General features: G+C 38.4%; 1 protein-coding gene across 1 annotated transcript in view; it reads left to right on the top strand.

Moving 5' to 3' along the window:
- LOC126457654 (coiled-coil domain-containing protein 40) overlaps positions 1 to 15,967 on the top strand; it is a 392,411-nt gene that overhangs the window by 201,736 nt on the left and 174,708 nt on the right. The window contains exons 6-7 of the mRNA XM_050094144.1: positions 919 to 1,162; positions 12,455 to 12,637. Coding sequence (XP_049950101.1) covers positions 919 to 1,162; positions 12,455 to 12,637 — 427 coding nt within the window. The remainder of the gene's footprint in view (positions 1 to 918; positions 1,163 to 12,454; positions 12,638 to 15,967) is intronic.

The raw sequence follows: 15,967 nt of genomic DNA, 5'->3' as shown, positions 1-15,967 counted from the left end.
TTAAGTCTTCAGAATATGTGTACTTTGATTTATCAGATGAAAACTGATTTTATATATTGCACTCAAAAGCATTCTTATTGCATTGCCATTTCAGCACAAAAATCTGGTTTTATCTAAATGGTTTTGTTCACTCTGTAATTGTGTATATGCTGTAATCAAAGTTACTGACAGATTGAGTGGGTGTACTGGACCAGGACTCAAACCAAGACCAGGACTCAAACCAAGTCCTTGCCTTAGGCAGTTATTGCTCTCGCCACCAGACATTTCCATAATTGCCCACCTGAAGCTATGAATCAAGCAAATTGTATTCCTGCATGAGACACTCACTAAGACACAAGAGTCTGTTTTAAGTCCTGGTCTGGCATGCATACTGTTTTAATCTGTCAAGAAATTGCACCAGGTGTTGTAGTTTGCGATGCTGCTGTATACTTGTCATCATTACGTCCACCATAATTTAGAAGTTACTTACCAAATTAGAATACTATCTATTCTTCAGTGGACTTATAAAATGAAATTGCAGGAAAATATGCATTCCACTAGTATTTGTTAGTAGGTCTTCCATGACAAGCAGTCTGTGCTTTCCGCGTCTTCCATAATCAATGGATTTGTTCCTGTGGAAAACAGATTACACAGTGGCTGATGTGCAACACATGTGAACTATCCACACAGGTGTTTCAATTTTACAAAATGAAGTACTTTCTATATTCCTAGGAAGTAATAAAGCAAATAACACTTAAATGAGCATATATGCTTTATCTTTCTGTTATTTAATGTTGATATTATTTTTGTTGTTTAGAATGAAAGCTTTGCATACAAAACCAATTGAAAGTTAACTTCTTCAAATATACATAAAGTGGAAATTATTTTTGAGTTAATCTTACACAAACTTTGGTTTGCTTCACCATACATTTTGCTCAGAAATCTTCATGAGAAGTTTCTAACTCTGAATCAAGAAATTGAAAGCTATAAAAAGTCAGCTAATGATGAGATGCTGAAGAACGAGAAACTCACAGGAATGCTTCAGAAATTACAGATGGATTTAGCAAATGTAGAGAAGCAGATCTCAGTGAACAATGATAAGAGGATTCTTATTGAGACACAATTGTCATCAAATATGGCAATGCTTGAAGAAACAGAAAAATCTCTTGAAACAGCTGTCAATGTAAGTTTTCCATTGTAACTCAGTTACATAATGTTTAAGTCATATTTTTGGTAAGCTTCTAATGCTTATTTTGGTAGTGAGTAACTTAAATGAAAAAAAAAATGCCTAAAGTGGCTGATAAGGAAATAGGATTCCTGGCTCAAATCCTGAAGTATGTAGACTGTTCTGTTTAATTCCATATAAAATTTACATACTCATGGTAGAAAGCGGAGTTTTGTTGTATAACACCATGTGAGGATGACATGAGTGTTTTTTGCTCTCATCACAGACAGAACGTAAAAGGAGGATAGGTAACATGTCTGAACGTGTAATCATTTTATGTACATGTTTGTTACTTGTAAGTTGTTGATAACTTTTTCCACACTAATTTGTTTATATAAAAAGCTACTTTAAAACATGATGCACTAAAATAAAAATATTGTATGGAGTGTTGTAGTTGGGCAGTTCAGATGTAGTCTTAACAGTTCTTGTAATGAGAACTGCTAGTATGTCCTCCTTTCAGTCTTGTAATTTGCTATCTAAAACACTTTCAGAGATCTTTCATTTACCAAAGAACATAAAAACACTTCCTTTTAAGGTTTTCAATGTTCTCATATTTTTTTGTTACTCATCAAACCTGAGATCTCCTGTTGTTTGTTTGAAAGTGCAAGTCTTAGTAGGTTTTGGTTTGTTGATAGCTTTTAAGTTTCATTCTACAGTATTGTTTATCAGTTTAATCATATTAGGAGATAGATCTCGTGGCACAATACTTTTCATGTAAACATTTGCAGTCCATTCACCAAACATTCAAAGAATCATATTGTCATCCACTCTTTTCTCATTTCCTTCACATGTACGTTTAAATATGAAATAAATATTAAAACAACAATGAAAATTCCTGAATGGAATAATATGCAAAATAAGGGAAACCATTGAATTGCAGACAGGCACAATGAAAAAACTGTTACATATCATTATTTAATAATTATTTTATGTGTAGCAGTCTTTTCATTCTGCCTATCTGGAGCTCAACGTGTCATCTATCCTTTTCCTAATATTGTTTATATTCCACCCTTGAGTCTTCATTGTTTAATATAAGGGAGAGTCAACTACTCGTCTATAGCTGATTGATGTGTGGCACATAAAAACATGCAGCAGAAAACTATTTGTACTAAATTTTCAGCTCTTGCTCTTTCTCTAATAGAAGTAGAAGTACACACATTCACACACACAACCACACACACTCCCATGGTCACAGGAGACAGTGCCATATGTTGCCCCACATTCATAACACAATACATACATGCCACATTAATACAAATGCTCATAAATAAACTGAGACTGGTAACAGGAAACTTGTTAACATAAAATGTTTGCATTTAAAGGTTTCCAAATTCTGCTCAGTTTGACCTATAAAAAATGTGTTGCACTCTGTGAATTTAAGTTTATAAACTATGGGATTATTATATTGTTTCTTATTTGCCATGCCAAGTTTTTGCCTTAGTATTTGTACAATGTCCCCTTCAGTCTCATAGGTAGCGGTATTGTATCTGAAATGAGTTTTGGTGTTTTTTTTTCTGTCATTCATCCTTCATATGTCAAAGTGACATATTTCTTCTTAATTTTTAGCTTCTTATTGTTACATGCTTTTAATTTTCTTAAACAGACACATGGTGTATCCTGCATCCATTTGTTTCTGTGACCTGTTTGGCAAATCACAGTTCTCATTGCAATTTATCTTTGCCTAGGGGGGTCTGAGTGCCCTACAGCACATCATTAAAAGTATTTTCGACTGGATGGCAAGTAGTTTATCACAACATTCTGTTCCAGTTCTATGGTGAAGTGACTTTTAGGATGCTGCACATTTAACAATCCTGTTTTGTTCATTTTTCCTCACTCTAAACAATGCAATGGTGTCATCCATTTACTGCTAGTAATAACTCATTATCACATTAATTTCTGGGTAAGAGCTAAAAAAAATTGTTCTTAAAGTTGTTCAGAAAAGTTACTGCCAATATTGCTGAGGGGCAGTTGTCCACGGCCAGGCAGACAACTCACACAAAATATTTGCCACTAAAAATGAAATGGTTGAAAGCTAATGCAAAATTCAGCAAATATAAATGTGCAAAAATTTCACACTTACTCCTTGACAGGTTACTTACCATTTATTCTTAATAGTGTATGAGGCAGATTATTATTTAGAGATTCACATTGTGTAACAAGGCCAGCAAACACAATTTTTACATTATACATATGTGAGAACCTTTGTCTATGTTGACTCCCACTTATGGGATAATGCTGTACCCAAGGGTTCATTAACTGCTTCCCTGTCTTCTCAAAGAACCCACATAGACTCATTACCATTATGGAGCGCTACTTGTGTTCTTGTTTCTGGCAGTCTAGGATTCATTCTAAATAATAATTTAAATTTATCACTTGGGGTAAGAAAAAGTTTCACTGCTTCTAATTTAGCCTTTAAATCAACTAAGAATTTCTTTGTCAAGTACTTTTTAATTTCTGGCTACTGAAAGAACTGCATAGTTGTGCTTATGTAACCCATCTCATCAATGTCAACAATTGTGTTTCCTTACTCCATTTTAATTTCAGTTGTCTCATTAGTATAAAATTTTGAATTAATTTCGTTTGTCTACCTTAAAGTGTGCATGCTTACAATCTCTTTTGCCTTGTGTTCAATAGGTTGTTTGTTACTTGTAAGTTATTGATAACTTATTCCACACTAATTTGTTTATATAAAAAGCTACGTTAAAACATGATGCACTAAAATAAAAAAAAAATTGTGTGGATTGTTGGAGCTGGACTGATAAATGTCTTGTGAAATTTAGTCACTTTTGTTTTCCTGATTGCTACTTCCACATCCAGAATCTTATGTTTGATGTCCTATCTCAGAACATAGTTTTTTTCTTGTGCTTAAGCCTTTTATTCAATAGTTTTTGTTCACTGATGGCAAAAATAATGTTAAATTAACTGTCATATTAGAATTTATTTATATGTCACACTTTTTCCATTTCCTCCCCTGGATCTGTGTGTTTTACAAAAGTTAACTACACTCCTGGAAATTGAAATAAGAACACCGTGAATTCATTGTCCCAGGAAGGGGAAACTTTATTGACACATTCCTGGGGTCAGATACATCACATGATCACACTGACAGAACCACAGGCACATAGACACAGGCAACAGAGCATGCACAATGTCGGCACTATTACAGTGTATATCCACCTTTCGCAGCAATGCAGGCTGCTATTCTCCCATGGAGACGATCTTAGAGATGCTGGATGTAGTCCTGTGGAACGGCTTGCCATGCCATTTCCACCTGGTGCCTCAGTTGGACCAGCGTTCGTGCTGGACGTGCAGACCGCGTGAGACGACGCTTCATCCAGTCCCAAACATGCTCAATGGGGGACAGATCCGGAGATCTTGCTGGCCAGGGTAGTTGACTTACACCTTCTAGAGCACGTTGGGTGGCACGGGATACATGCGGACGTGCATTGTCCTGTTGGAACAGCAAGTTCCCTTGCCGGTCTAGGAATGGTAGAACGATGGGTTCGATGACGGTTTGGATGTACCGTGCACTATTCAGTGTCCCCTCGACGATCACCAGTGGTGTATGGCCAGTGTAGGAGATCGCTCCCCACACCATGATGCCGGGTGTTGGCCCTGTGTGCCTCGGTCGTATGCAGTCCTGATTGTGGCGCTCACCTGCACGGCGCCAAACACGCATACGACCATCATTGGCACCAAGGCAGAAGCGACTCTCATCGCTGAAGACGACACGTCTCCATTCGTCCCTCCATTCACGCCTGTCGCGACACCACTGGAGGCGGGCTGCACGATGTTGGGGCGTGAGCGGAAGACAGCCTAACGGTGTGCGGGACCGTAGCCCAGCTTCATGGAGACAGTTGCGAATGGTCCTCGCTGATACCCCAGGAGCAACAGTGTCCCTAATTTGCTGGGAAGTGGCGGTGCGGTCCCCTACGGCACTGCGTAGGATCCTACGGTCTTGGCGTGCATCCGTGCGTCGCTGCGGTCCGGTCCCAGGTCGATGGGCACATGCACCTTCCGCCGACCACTGGCGACAACATCGATGTACTGTGGAGACCTCACGCCCCACGTGTTGAGCAATTCGGCGGTACGTCCACCCGGCCTCCCGCATGCCCACTATACGCCCTCGCTCAAAGTCCGTCAACTGCACATACGGTTGACGTCCACACTGTCGCGGCATGCTACCAGTGTTAAAGACTGCGATGGAGCTCCGTATGCCACGGCAAACTGGCTGACACTGACGGCGGCGGTGCACAAATGCTGCGCAGCTAGCGCCATTCGACGGCCAACACCGCGGTTCCTGGTGTGTCCGCTGTGCCGTGCGTGTGATCATTGCTTGTACAGCCCTCTCGCAGTGTCCGGAGCAAGTATGGTGGGTCTGACACACCGGTGTCAATGTGTTCTTTTTTCCATTTCCAGGAGTGTATTTTTTTCAAGTGCACTACAGTTTTGGCATGCTTCTGTCTTCAGCGTGCAAAATTGCAATGATGTTAGCAGATTCCATAACTGTACGAAGGTCATTCAATAATTAAAGAGACAAATAGGTCTGGGGAAAAACTGTATGTAGGGCAAGTTTGGTACTTTTATGGCTTTAAGTTGGCATCACTGGAATGAGCCCTGATCAGCTGATGTATCAACATTATTTTGCTTATAATCTCAAAAATACATTTCAAGAGGGCGAGTCTTCTTGAAACGTCGACATTAGTTGAACAGTATTCTGTTATTTGTTTTTTACTCGCTGAAGGGTTGAAACCAGTGAATATATACTGTAGAATGTCTAAAGTTTATGGTGAAGGTTGTATGAATCATGCAAATTTTTACAAGTGGGTAGAGCAGTTCAAAAATGGTCGTGACTCAGTGACTGACAAATACTGTTCTGGCTGACAAGTTGCAGTTTCAATTCCCTCATTTGAAAGTCGAATTGATGAGATTATTCATGCTGACTACGATGTGACTGTGGAAATGATAGTTTATAAAGTTGAAGTTATTACTGGTATAGTTTATAACATTATCTATAACAAGCTGAAGTACTGCAAAACATGTGCAAGATGGGTCCCAAAAGAGTTGACGCAGCTACACAAGGTAACAAGGTTGAGAGTGTGCACAGAGCTAAAGGAACATAATGAAAGAGAAGATGAACACTTCCTCAACAAAATTTTAACTTGTGATGAAACTTGGGTTCACTATTATGAGCCAGAATCAAAAAGACAAAGCATGGAGTGGGAGCACACCAACTCACTTGTCAAGAAAAAATTCAAAACCCAAGCGTCAGCAGGAAAAGCATCTTGACAGTGTTTTGGGATGCTCATGGTCCAGTTTTCTGTGATTATCTTGAAGAGCAGCGTAAAATAGAATCCAATACTACTCGGATTTGCTTTTAAACAAGGTGAAGCCAGCCATGAGAGAGAGACGTCGTAGATCTCAGAGGAGAGGTGTGATTCTTCAGCAAGACAATGCACATCCTCATATTGCTCAACTAACCTTCGACAAAATTGCCTGGGAAGTACTGCCTCATCTCCCTTACAGTCCTGATTTAGCACCTAGTGATTTTCAGTTGTTTGACGCACTGAAGCAGGCATCACATGGGAAGGGATTGCAGGACAACGAGGATGTGAAAAAGTATGTGGGAAATTGGTTCTTTGCAGCCAGAATAAAAAAACTTGTAGTCCATTGGAACAAGTGCATAAATGTTCAAAGGAATTATGTCAAAAAGTAAAAAAAGTATTGTTTTGTAAAAATAAACACTTTTTTCTCCAGACCAATTTGTCTCTTTAATTATTGAATGACCATCGTAAATGTAAACTGAATGTTGTTTTGTTAAACTTATCTTTTTCAATGTATCTTGCTCTAATTTTCTGTCTTACTCACAGTTGTTCCACTTTCTTTTTCACTCCTTTTTGAACATAGCACTATTAATAACCTTGACCCTTGCAAACTTTGGCACTACCCCTAATTGTAAATAGTTGTTATTGAATTCAACATATGAGCTGGCTTTCATAATTTTGAATTTTAGTTTGAAGAATGTTATCACATCCCCCGACAACCTCGTTAGGCACTGTCTTTTTTAAGTTGGTCATACGAGCTGCGACAATAAAGTAATGAGACTGATTTTCTTTGCAAGATGTGGCAACACTGCAGGCTTTCGTAGTCACAATATTTTTTGGCCTTGGTGTATAAGCTGCTTCTAGTCCTAGTGGCACATTGATGCAACTACTCAGTCGTGAATTGTTCTGTAATAAGTTAACACGTCTTTGTGTCTCTTGTCATGGAAATGTACAATATTGCGCAACTGTATGCCATTTCTTTTTGCATTAAATTGGGTGAAAAGGCGACGACAACTTATGGTAAGCTCCAGAATGCTTTTGGAGAGGAGGTTTTGTCAAGAGCTCAAGTTTTTCATTGGCATAAAATATTTAGTGAAGGCAGAATGAATGTTGAAGATGAAGACTGCAGTGGACGACCATCAACCTCACGGATGGATGTCAGCTTGACCATGGTGCATGAACTCATATGACCTGATCGAAGATTATCCATGAAAATGATTGCAGAAGAACTGAACATCAGTCGAGAAATGGGTTTGTCTAGTGATAACAGAAGATCTAGGTATGAGAAAGATTTGTGCAAAAATGGTCCCCAAAAATCTGATGTCACAAGAGCAAGAAACACGGAAAAATGTGGCAGCTGATCTGTTAGAGCAAACGGAAATCAATCCAGAATTGTTGAGCCGTGTTATCACTGGTGATGAAAGTTGGGTTTTTCAGTGCGATCCAGAGACAAAACGCCAAAGTTTGCAGTGGTGCTCAAAGGGATCACCCAGACCAAAAAAAGCTTGCATGTCAAAGCCAAAAGTGAAATGCATGCTTGTGTGCTTCTTTGATTCCAAGGGAATTGTTCATAAGGAGTGAGTGCCTCCTGGACAAACAGTTACCCAATATTACTACAAAGAAATTTTAGAAAGACTTCGTAAAAGAGTTCTTCATCTCCATGCCAACATTGCTGATAATTGTATTCTACGTCACAATAATGCGCCATCCCATACTGCTCTGTCAGTACAGCAATTTTAACCTTAAAACTAATTTCAGTACTACCACAGCCACCTTATTTACCTGATCTCACTCCGTGTGACTCTTTTCTATTTCCAAGAGTCAAAACAGTGGTCAAAGAAGTGTGTGCAATCAGAAGGGAAATACTTTGAAGGAGACAACACTAAACGTGACTAAAATGGTAAGCAACGTTTTTTTTCACATCAGTTTCATTACTTTATTTTCGCACCTCGTATCTGCCAGGAAGGAGTGATCCACAATCCTTACTTCTAGGGGGGGGGGAACTTTTTTTTTTCTTTCTGTCATTGCAATGTATTATTTCAATGCTGCCCATTTTCAAATGTATTGAAAAATATAAAAGCAAATGATACTGTAGACCTAATCCTGATTTTATAAGAATTACTAAGATAAAACAAATGCATAATTAATAGCTGATGATGCTGGGACATAAGATGTTACACCACCTGTCTGCTGTGGCAGCCCACTGGGCACTGACTGCATTGAGCTTAATAATAACAAGACAGGATTTCACTGTGGGGCTCCATTTGAACTGCTACAAAGGACTTATGAAAAAGAACACGAAAATAAGAAAGTTTTGTTGCTCCTTATGGACAGATGTGTTTTTGAAATACTGTGATAAGCTTTGTAATGTTTTATGTATTAATTGTTTCAAATGTGTATTTAAATTTCATTAGTATGTGTAGAGGGCTTATAGTAATTTCACAAATTTTTGCACTAGTATGTGTTACTGTGAACTTGTAGTCTTACTATACAATTTGTTTCTATGTAATTACTGAAGGGAAATTCCATGAAAAGTAAAAGTTTTGTTCTGTAACACTTCCTGTTCCTTTGTTTGGTGGCAACACAGCTTGTATCATAAAAATGTCACTGCATGTTTTTCATATTCAGGTCTGTCTGTTTTCATGTTAATACTGCAGGTTATAAATAAATAAACAAATAACATTTGTATGCAAATGTTATTTATTTATTTATTTTGATCCAACATCAACTGATTACAATTTTTTTGTTACAGTCTTCTGAATAAGTCAGAGCCTTGCTTAGTAGAGTTACATATTATTACCTGGTATTAATATCTATCCCATTTTTTCTAAATTTAGTCAAGAGAATGGTGTTAAGTATGTGGACTAGACATAAAAACAATTTGCTGTTGCAATATATAGATTAAAAAAATTACGTTATTTCCATATATTTTACAATTTGTGACATGGTCTAAGATCTGAGATTCATATATTTTTAGAAACTGGGTCTTCCATCACTCGAGTGTACTAAATCTAGAAACTCTTCTATTGAATACATGGATTGTTTAGGAGCCATAATTTTAATTTCTTTTTTGGTTCTGTAATGGTCATTTTGGAGATATTAGGGTGGAAGCAATTCAGTAATTTTATGCCTGTGTAGTGAGGGCTTGTCTCATAAAGTGTGGTTCTATGAGAGATATTGTGAGGTGTCTCTCTATCTCTAGTGTTGTGATTGTGTATTTCTTCATTAAGTGTTTTGTAACTGTTTATTGCCATAATGGTTATCTTAAGTACATACAGTTTATGAACAGTTAGTATTTCAAATTCTCTAAATAAATTTCTGCAGGATTCCCTGGCACATTTCTTTCCCAGTGCCTTCTTCTGTAGGGTAAGTACTCTTTTCATATTATCTTTACTGCTGGACCCCCGTACCTCTATCCCATAGCTTAGATGGGATTCAAATAGTGCAAAACATATTTGCCTCACAGTAGTAATGTTACAAGAAGGTGTGAGTTTTCTTAGGACATATATGGTAGTAGATAGCTTTTTGCAAATATCATTTACATGATCAGACCACTTGATGCTGCATCAAGTATCAGGGCAAGAAACTTGGTCGAGTATTCTCTTTTCATATAATCATCGCCAATTAAAATTTGGTTTTAATGGGTTTTTTGCCTCCAAAGATCAAATTCAATATAGACTGATTTATTTGTATTTAATTTTAGTTTGTTTTCATTAAAATACTGCAGAATTATGCCTGCTGCAATATTGGATTTCATTTCAAGTTGTGAATACCTAGAATTACACCATATTAATGTGGTATCATCTGCATATAAGATAGCTGTAGCAGGCTTTGTTATAGACTGCTCAAGCGTTTGGGATCCCTATCAGGTTGGATTGAGGGAGGACATAGAAGCAATTCAGAGGCGGGCTGCTAGATTTGTTGCTGGTAGGTTTGATCATCACACGAGTGTTACGGGAATGCTTCAGGACCGGGTGGGAGCCTCTAGAGGAAAGGAGGCGTTCTTTACGCAAATCACTACTGAGGAAATTTAGAGAAGCAGCGTTTGAGGCTGACTGCAGTACAATTTTACTGCCGTCAACTTACATTTTGCGGGAAGACCACAAAGATAAGATAAGAAAGATTAGGGCTCGTACAGAGGCATATAGGCAGTCATTTTTCCCTTGTTCTGTTTGGGAGTGGAACAGGGAGAGAAGATGCTAGTTGTGGTACGAGGTACCCTCCACCACGCACCGTATGGTGGATTGCGGAGTATGTATGTAGATGTAGATGTATCATTATCATAAATAATATAAAGGACTGGTTCTGATATTCACCCCTGTGGAATACCAAAATTAATGTCAATGGTGTTTGATTTTTTATGCTCCCTCTGTAGTGGTAATAGACGCAAACCACTTCCTATTTTTCAAATAGGACCTAATCAGATTATGGGTTGTGCCTCAAATGCAATAGTTCCACAGTTTGTCCAGCAATATGGTAACATCAACACAGTCAAATGCTTTTTGTGAGTCTGGATGGATGCCTCATACATGTTCTTTATTGTCTACTCCTTGAGTGATGTCTTTGATTAAGTTGGATGCTGCTGTGTTCATAACCATGGAATCACGCTAATATAGTACCTCATACAACCATTGTTTTGTAAATAGGTGGAACTTTTTACCTGTGGAATACTTAAAAATCAGAATTATGTCCATAGCGTCATTTGGTATTGTATTTTTCAACTAATCCAAAGATGTGTGACAGTGCCTGAAACTAGTAGTCTCCAAATAATAAACAGCAGTCAACAAACTGAAAAAAAGTATTTTTATGCAAATGGGGTTTGTAGATCACTTTTTAATAAAAAGTATGTTCAGTTTTTATTAGTGATCAGCCAGTCCATGTTTGTCAATCATTCCTAACTGAGCATTGGTAATTTTTTATCGTAAGTTTTAATATCTAAAATAGTATTTATTTTATCATCAGTGTAATTTTACATAGGTAAGTGCGTGATTACATTTGTGTTTTATGAATTTTAATGAAATTTTTAAACTTTTACACCTTTTAACCACACTTAGCTTCCTGTACTTTAGTAACCATACTAAAGATCTCATTGTTGAGCACCCTAAATCCCATCATCACCAAAAATGTTTTGAGGGTGAATATCTCTTGGCTGAACTGGAAGGAATACACAGAGATAATAGCAATATAGAACCTCATCATAAATTTGTAGCAATAAGTGTCTTTTCACTATTTACTGTTATGTTAACACAATCCTTAGCTTTGGAATCAGTTTTTGAGGGTGAAAGCACAAAATAAGAGCAATACATAAAATCATCACTGGCCTTCCATGGCAAGAGATCCAGATTAAAATTCTTCAAGGAAAATAAACAAAAATATGAAAATAGTATTTCCTATCAAGGAACAAAATTTTTCACCAAAATGATCAAGCAGATTAAAAATACAGCTGAAACCAATGTAATTAAGGAGGAAGTCTAAGCACACTTCATAAAAAATTTATATTGTACACATTATATCATTAAAATCCATATGGAAGCCATTTTTGTCTTGTTTTTGCTTCAACTCAGTGTTTATTTCTCTATGTTACTTTGACTAACTTGACCTGTTACAGGTAACAGGTAGACTTGTTTCTTTCCACTTCATTTTAATTTGCCAAATGAAAGCTACCATTAGTGTTGCCTGTCTTTATGTGGCTGCATCTACTGTCATGTAATGAGTAAAATATTTTTTCAATCTTTTTTTATATGAATATAGTTTAAAAAGAGTTGTTCATTTCATAAAATTGTGTTTCAATGGTTTCATTAAAATTCAGAATAAGTGGGTTACTGCTAAGCAGCCAGTTTTGTGACTAACATTATTTCTACCAGTATATCTTTGTTGTGGGGATTGGTTCTCAAGAATAATATTGTTTTTTATACAAATATTTCAGGAGGGAAAGAAGCACAGCAATGAGATATCTGCCTTGCATCGTGAACTTGAAAAATTGTTAACAGAGAGAACTCAATTAGAGGACAAAATTTTAGAAGTAATGCAAGAGCAAGTGACCCAGGACAAGTCAGCAAAGTATTTGAATGCATCACTGCGGCAGCTGCATGAAAAGACGAGGAGTCAGGTAACAGATAGTACAAAACATTCTTTAAAGTCAACTTTGTAATAATTGCCCACCTGTCACAGAATTACTGACCCAATGTTTGTATTTATTGTTCTTAACCCTTTAAGTGCTGTGGACGAGTTTACTCATCATGCTCCATTGCGTGTCAGGTGCTGAGGACATGTTTAAACAAGGCCCCTGGGTTTCCCTTAAGTGCTGTTGATGTGTTTACATGCCGTTCCTCTGACCCTCCAACTGCTGTGGAGGAGCTACTTCCATATCTTGGTTAATAAAAAAAATCTAGTATTTATCATAAACTAAGTGTCTCTTTGCTTGCTTTCATTTGCAAAATACCTTGTTTTGATATCTTGAATCATTTATGAAATATGACAGTTGTTATGACTACAAGATTCCTGATGTACAGGGACAGAAGTGGGCATGCCATGTGCAACCTTCTGCCAGATATAAAAACCAATAAGTAAAGAGTGAAATGAGATAGCATTTTGCTCTCAATTTTAAATAAAATTTGAATATATTATCTACATTTCTTACACAACAATGGTTGAGCTAAAATCAGTCATAAGCAATGTTTATGCAATGTGTTTTTGCCTCCGCAAACTCTACAAAATTTCATGCAATGGTCTACTTAATTTCATGCAGCACAGTAACGTTTCTGAATAATGAAAAGCAGTTCAGTCCTCTATCAAAAGGAGATATCAGACTGTGAGAAGTGCAAAAGTCAAATTTATCCTCTGAATGGTTTCCTTAAAATCAGATAATAAGTATTGTATAGCAGCTGAAATGCCATCTCTAAGCACAGGTTGCAGTATTAGGTGACCAGTACAATAGTTAACAAAGCTGCTCTCATCACAGAATATAGAAAAAACATCGGTGGCAGTCAAAAGGTTAATTAGGAGAATGAAAATATCTCCCAACTGTCTATTGAAAAATAGTTTTATGCATTCTCTATAAATTTTAGGTAATAGTAGTTTGGAAATGAGAAAAGCTAAACATTAAATATAAGAAATGTTCAGGTGAGGAAATCTAGGAAGAAATTGGAATGTAGAGGAGTGAAGCTTAGGGGTGAGAGGAGACATAATGAAAAGTATAAATAGCAGAAAGATATAAAAAGCATCAAAGAAAAGAGTGTGTGAAGGAAAAAAGGAGGTTAATGTAAATAAAAAGGAATCAGATGAAAGCTAAAGATAGTTGTTGATGTAACTAGAAGTGGAACAGGTATATGCAGGTGGGTCAAGAGTACAAATGACTGTGAGCACAAATAAATATTTGTTTTCCATGCTACACACCTTGTTTTCTCATACAAGGAAAGCATTAAAATTTCCATTTCATTTTATAAGACCTGTTTCAGAAATGCATTTATACGCATTAGTATTGTTCTCCTAAAAGACTGGACTAGGTGACCCACGTTCTGTATGTTCCTTAACTTGTTCTGGCAGAATGTAAATAGCTTTCAGACAAATCCTTTTTCTGGGCTAGACCACACACACACACACACACACACACACACACACACACACACACATGTACAACTACATTTTATGAGTTGAGGGGTTGTGTTGAGTCGAGTGGGTGAGAAGAGAAAAGAGATGGGGATGCAAGCTTGGGGAAAGATGGTTGATAGCTGGGAGTAAGGTAGCAGGCTGTATTAGATAGAAATGGAGGAGAGAGGGGCAGCAAGTGCAAGGGATAGAATTGCAACACACAGTTAGTGGAGCCAGTGAGTTCAAGCAGCACATGTACGTCATAAGTATTTTTATCATCAACTGACGGTGCAGATTATTCCACTTCAAAAATTAATGTCCAATGGGGCTTTGGATGGCAATTTTTGTTGTTCCAATAGGATCAATAATGTACAAGAACTCTTTGTATAAGAAATCATGTCATGTAGAAGAGATGGCTGTTAACAGATGCGTCTTTTGGTGTTTGATAAGCATTTAATGTGTAATTTCTAAAAGCATGAAGATTATATTAATTGTTTTCAGCCTATATAATGGAACACGTGAGTTCTGCATGCATGATGCACTTATACAAAAACTGCCTTTTGTTGTGGCGACTTCTGCCACCGAATGTATCAGGATGACCAAATGTAGTGCGAAGACATCAAATGTAGTGTATGGGTGCTGGGAGGTCCCATATTAAAACATGGCGAGAACTTTCCAAATGATTTATTTGCTTCCACTGCAGTGCTCCGTTCACTTCAGTCTGCATCACAGGCCTCGCAATGCTGAGGAAGCACACCAGCAGCCTGTGCAATACAACACTGTGTCGTGCCAGCCTTGGCTGGCCCGCTGAGTTCCGATGATGTCAGGATGGCTGTGCCAGCAGCCGGCTCAGTGCTGTTCGGTGTGAGCTGCGGGTGGTCAGCTGCGTCCTTCTCCATGCTGGCGTGGCTGAGATTGCAGTGACAAACAAGCGCTCACTATCCGGCATCCGAATCTCTGGCCCTCACCTCGGGAAGTCTCCGGTGTGTGTCGGGAGACGAGACAACTGCCTGCAGTAGCGAGCCGAAGAGTGGCCCACCGCTGGTTGGCTGTGGACCGTGCGTCAGCCTCAGAGGGTTGAACCAATGACTCGCAGTGGACTGGGACACTGGCGCCCCACCTGTTGCTGCGTGTAGCCCAGTGGTGTGATACACCTCACCGTCCAGGATAGCTGCCACACTTGTTGGTCTCTGAGGGTTGAACGAGTGACACGCCGTGGACTGGAATGCTGGTGCCCCAAGTGCTCTGCGTGTAGCCAGTGGTGTGACATGCCCCGCCGTCCAGGAGAGCTGTTCACACTTCAATGAATCTCGTTAGAAAACGGCAGCTATTTATACTCGGCTGTGCACCTCTGTTTTGCCTTCGTAACTGCTGGTATGCATAACTTACTGCAATCCGGCTGGCGCCTGGCTGTAACTTGTGCTCCAAATATCACACAAATCTAACTTTCCATATCCTAAACGGTGGTGCCGCTACATTATTCCCCTCTTCGGAAAGACTTGGTCCCCGGTTTGTCCATTAACTAACTCTTAAACTAATTTAGATTGGCACTTATGACATACTTACTTACTATTAGAAAACTTAGACGTGGTCGAGTGCCCCTTAAGACCAAGGCGTAAAACAAAATGTAAAAATTCCTTACTGGACGACCATTGCTCGATCAACCCCTTACCTACTTGTCTCACGCCCTCGGTATCCAATCCACTGGGACTTGGACTACCCTCGGATCCCTCTGGGAATTGGCTCTCTGCCTGATCAGAAAGAAAACAACACATAACAAAGTTAAGGCTGTGATGACACTTGGCACAAAGGTGTTCAAAATTATCATTATTTGCCGTTGCCTTTCCCT

The sequence above is a fragment of the Schistocerca serialis genome, chromosome 2 (assembly GCF_023864345.2).
Source record: "Schistocerca serialis cubense isolate TAMUIC-IGC-003099 chromosome 2, iqSchSeri2.2, whole genome shotgun sequence".
NCBI lineage: Eukaryota > Metazoa > Arthropoda > Insecta > Orthoptera > Acrididae > Schistocerca > Schistocerca serialis.
Note: the sequence above shows the minus strand (reverse complement) of the source record. Positions and strands in the feature narration are given on the sequence as shown.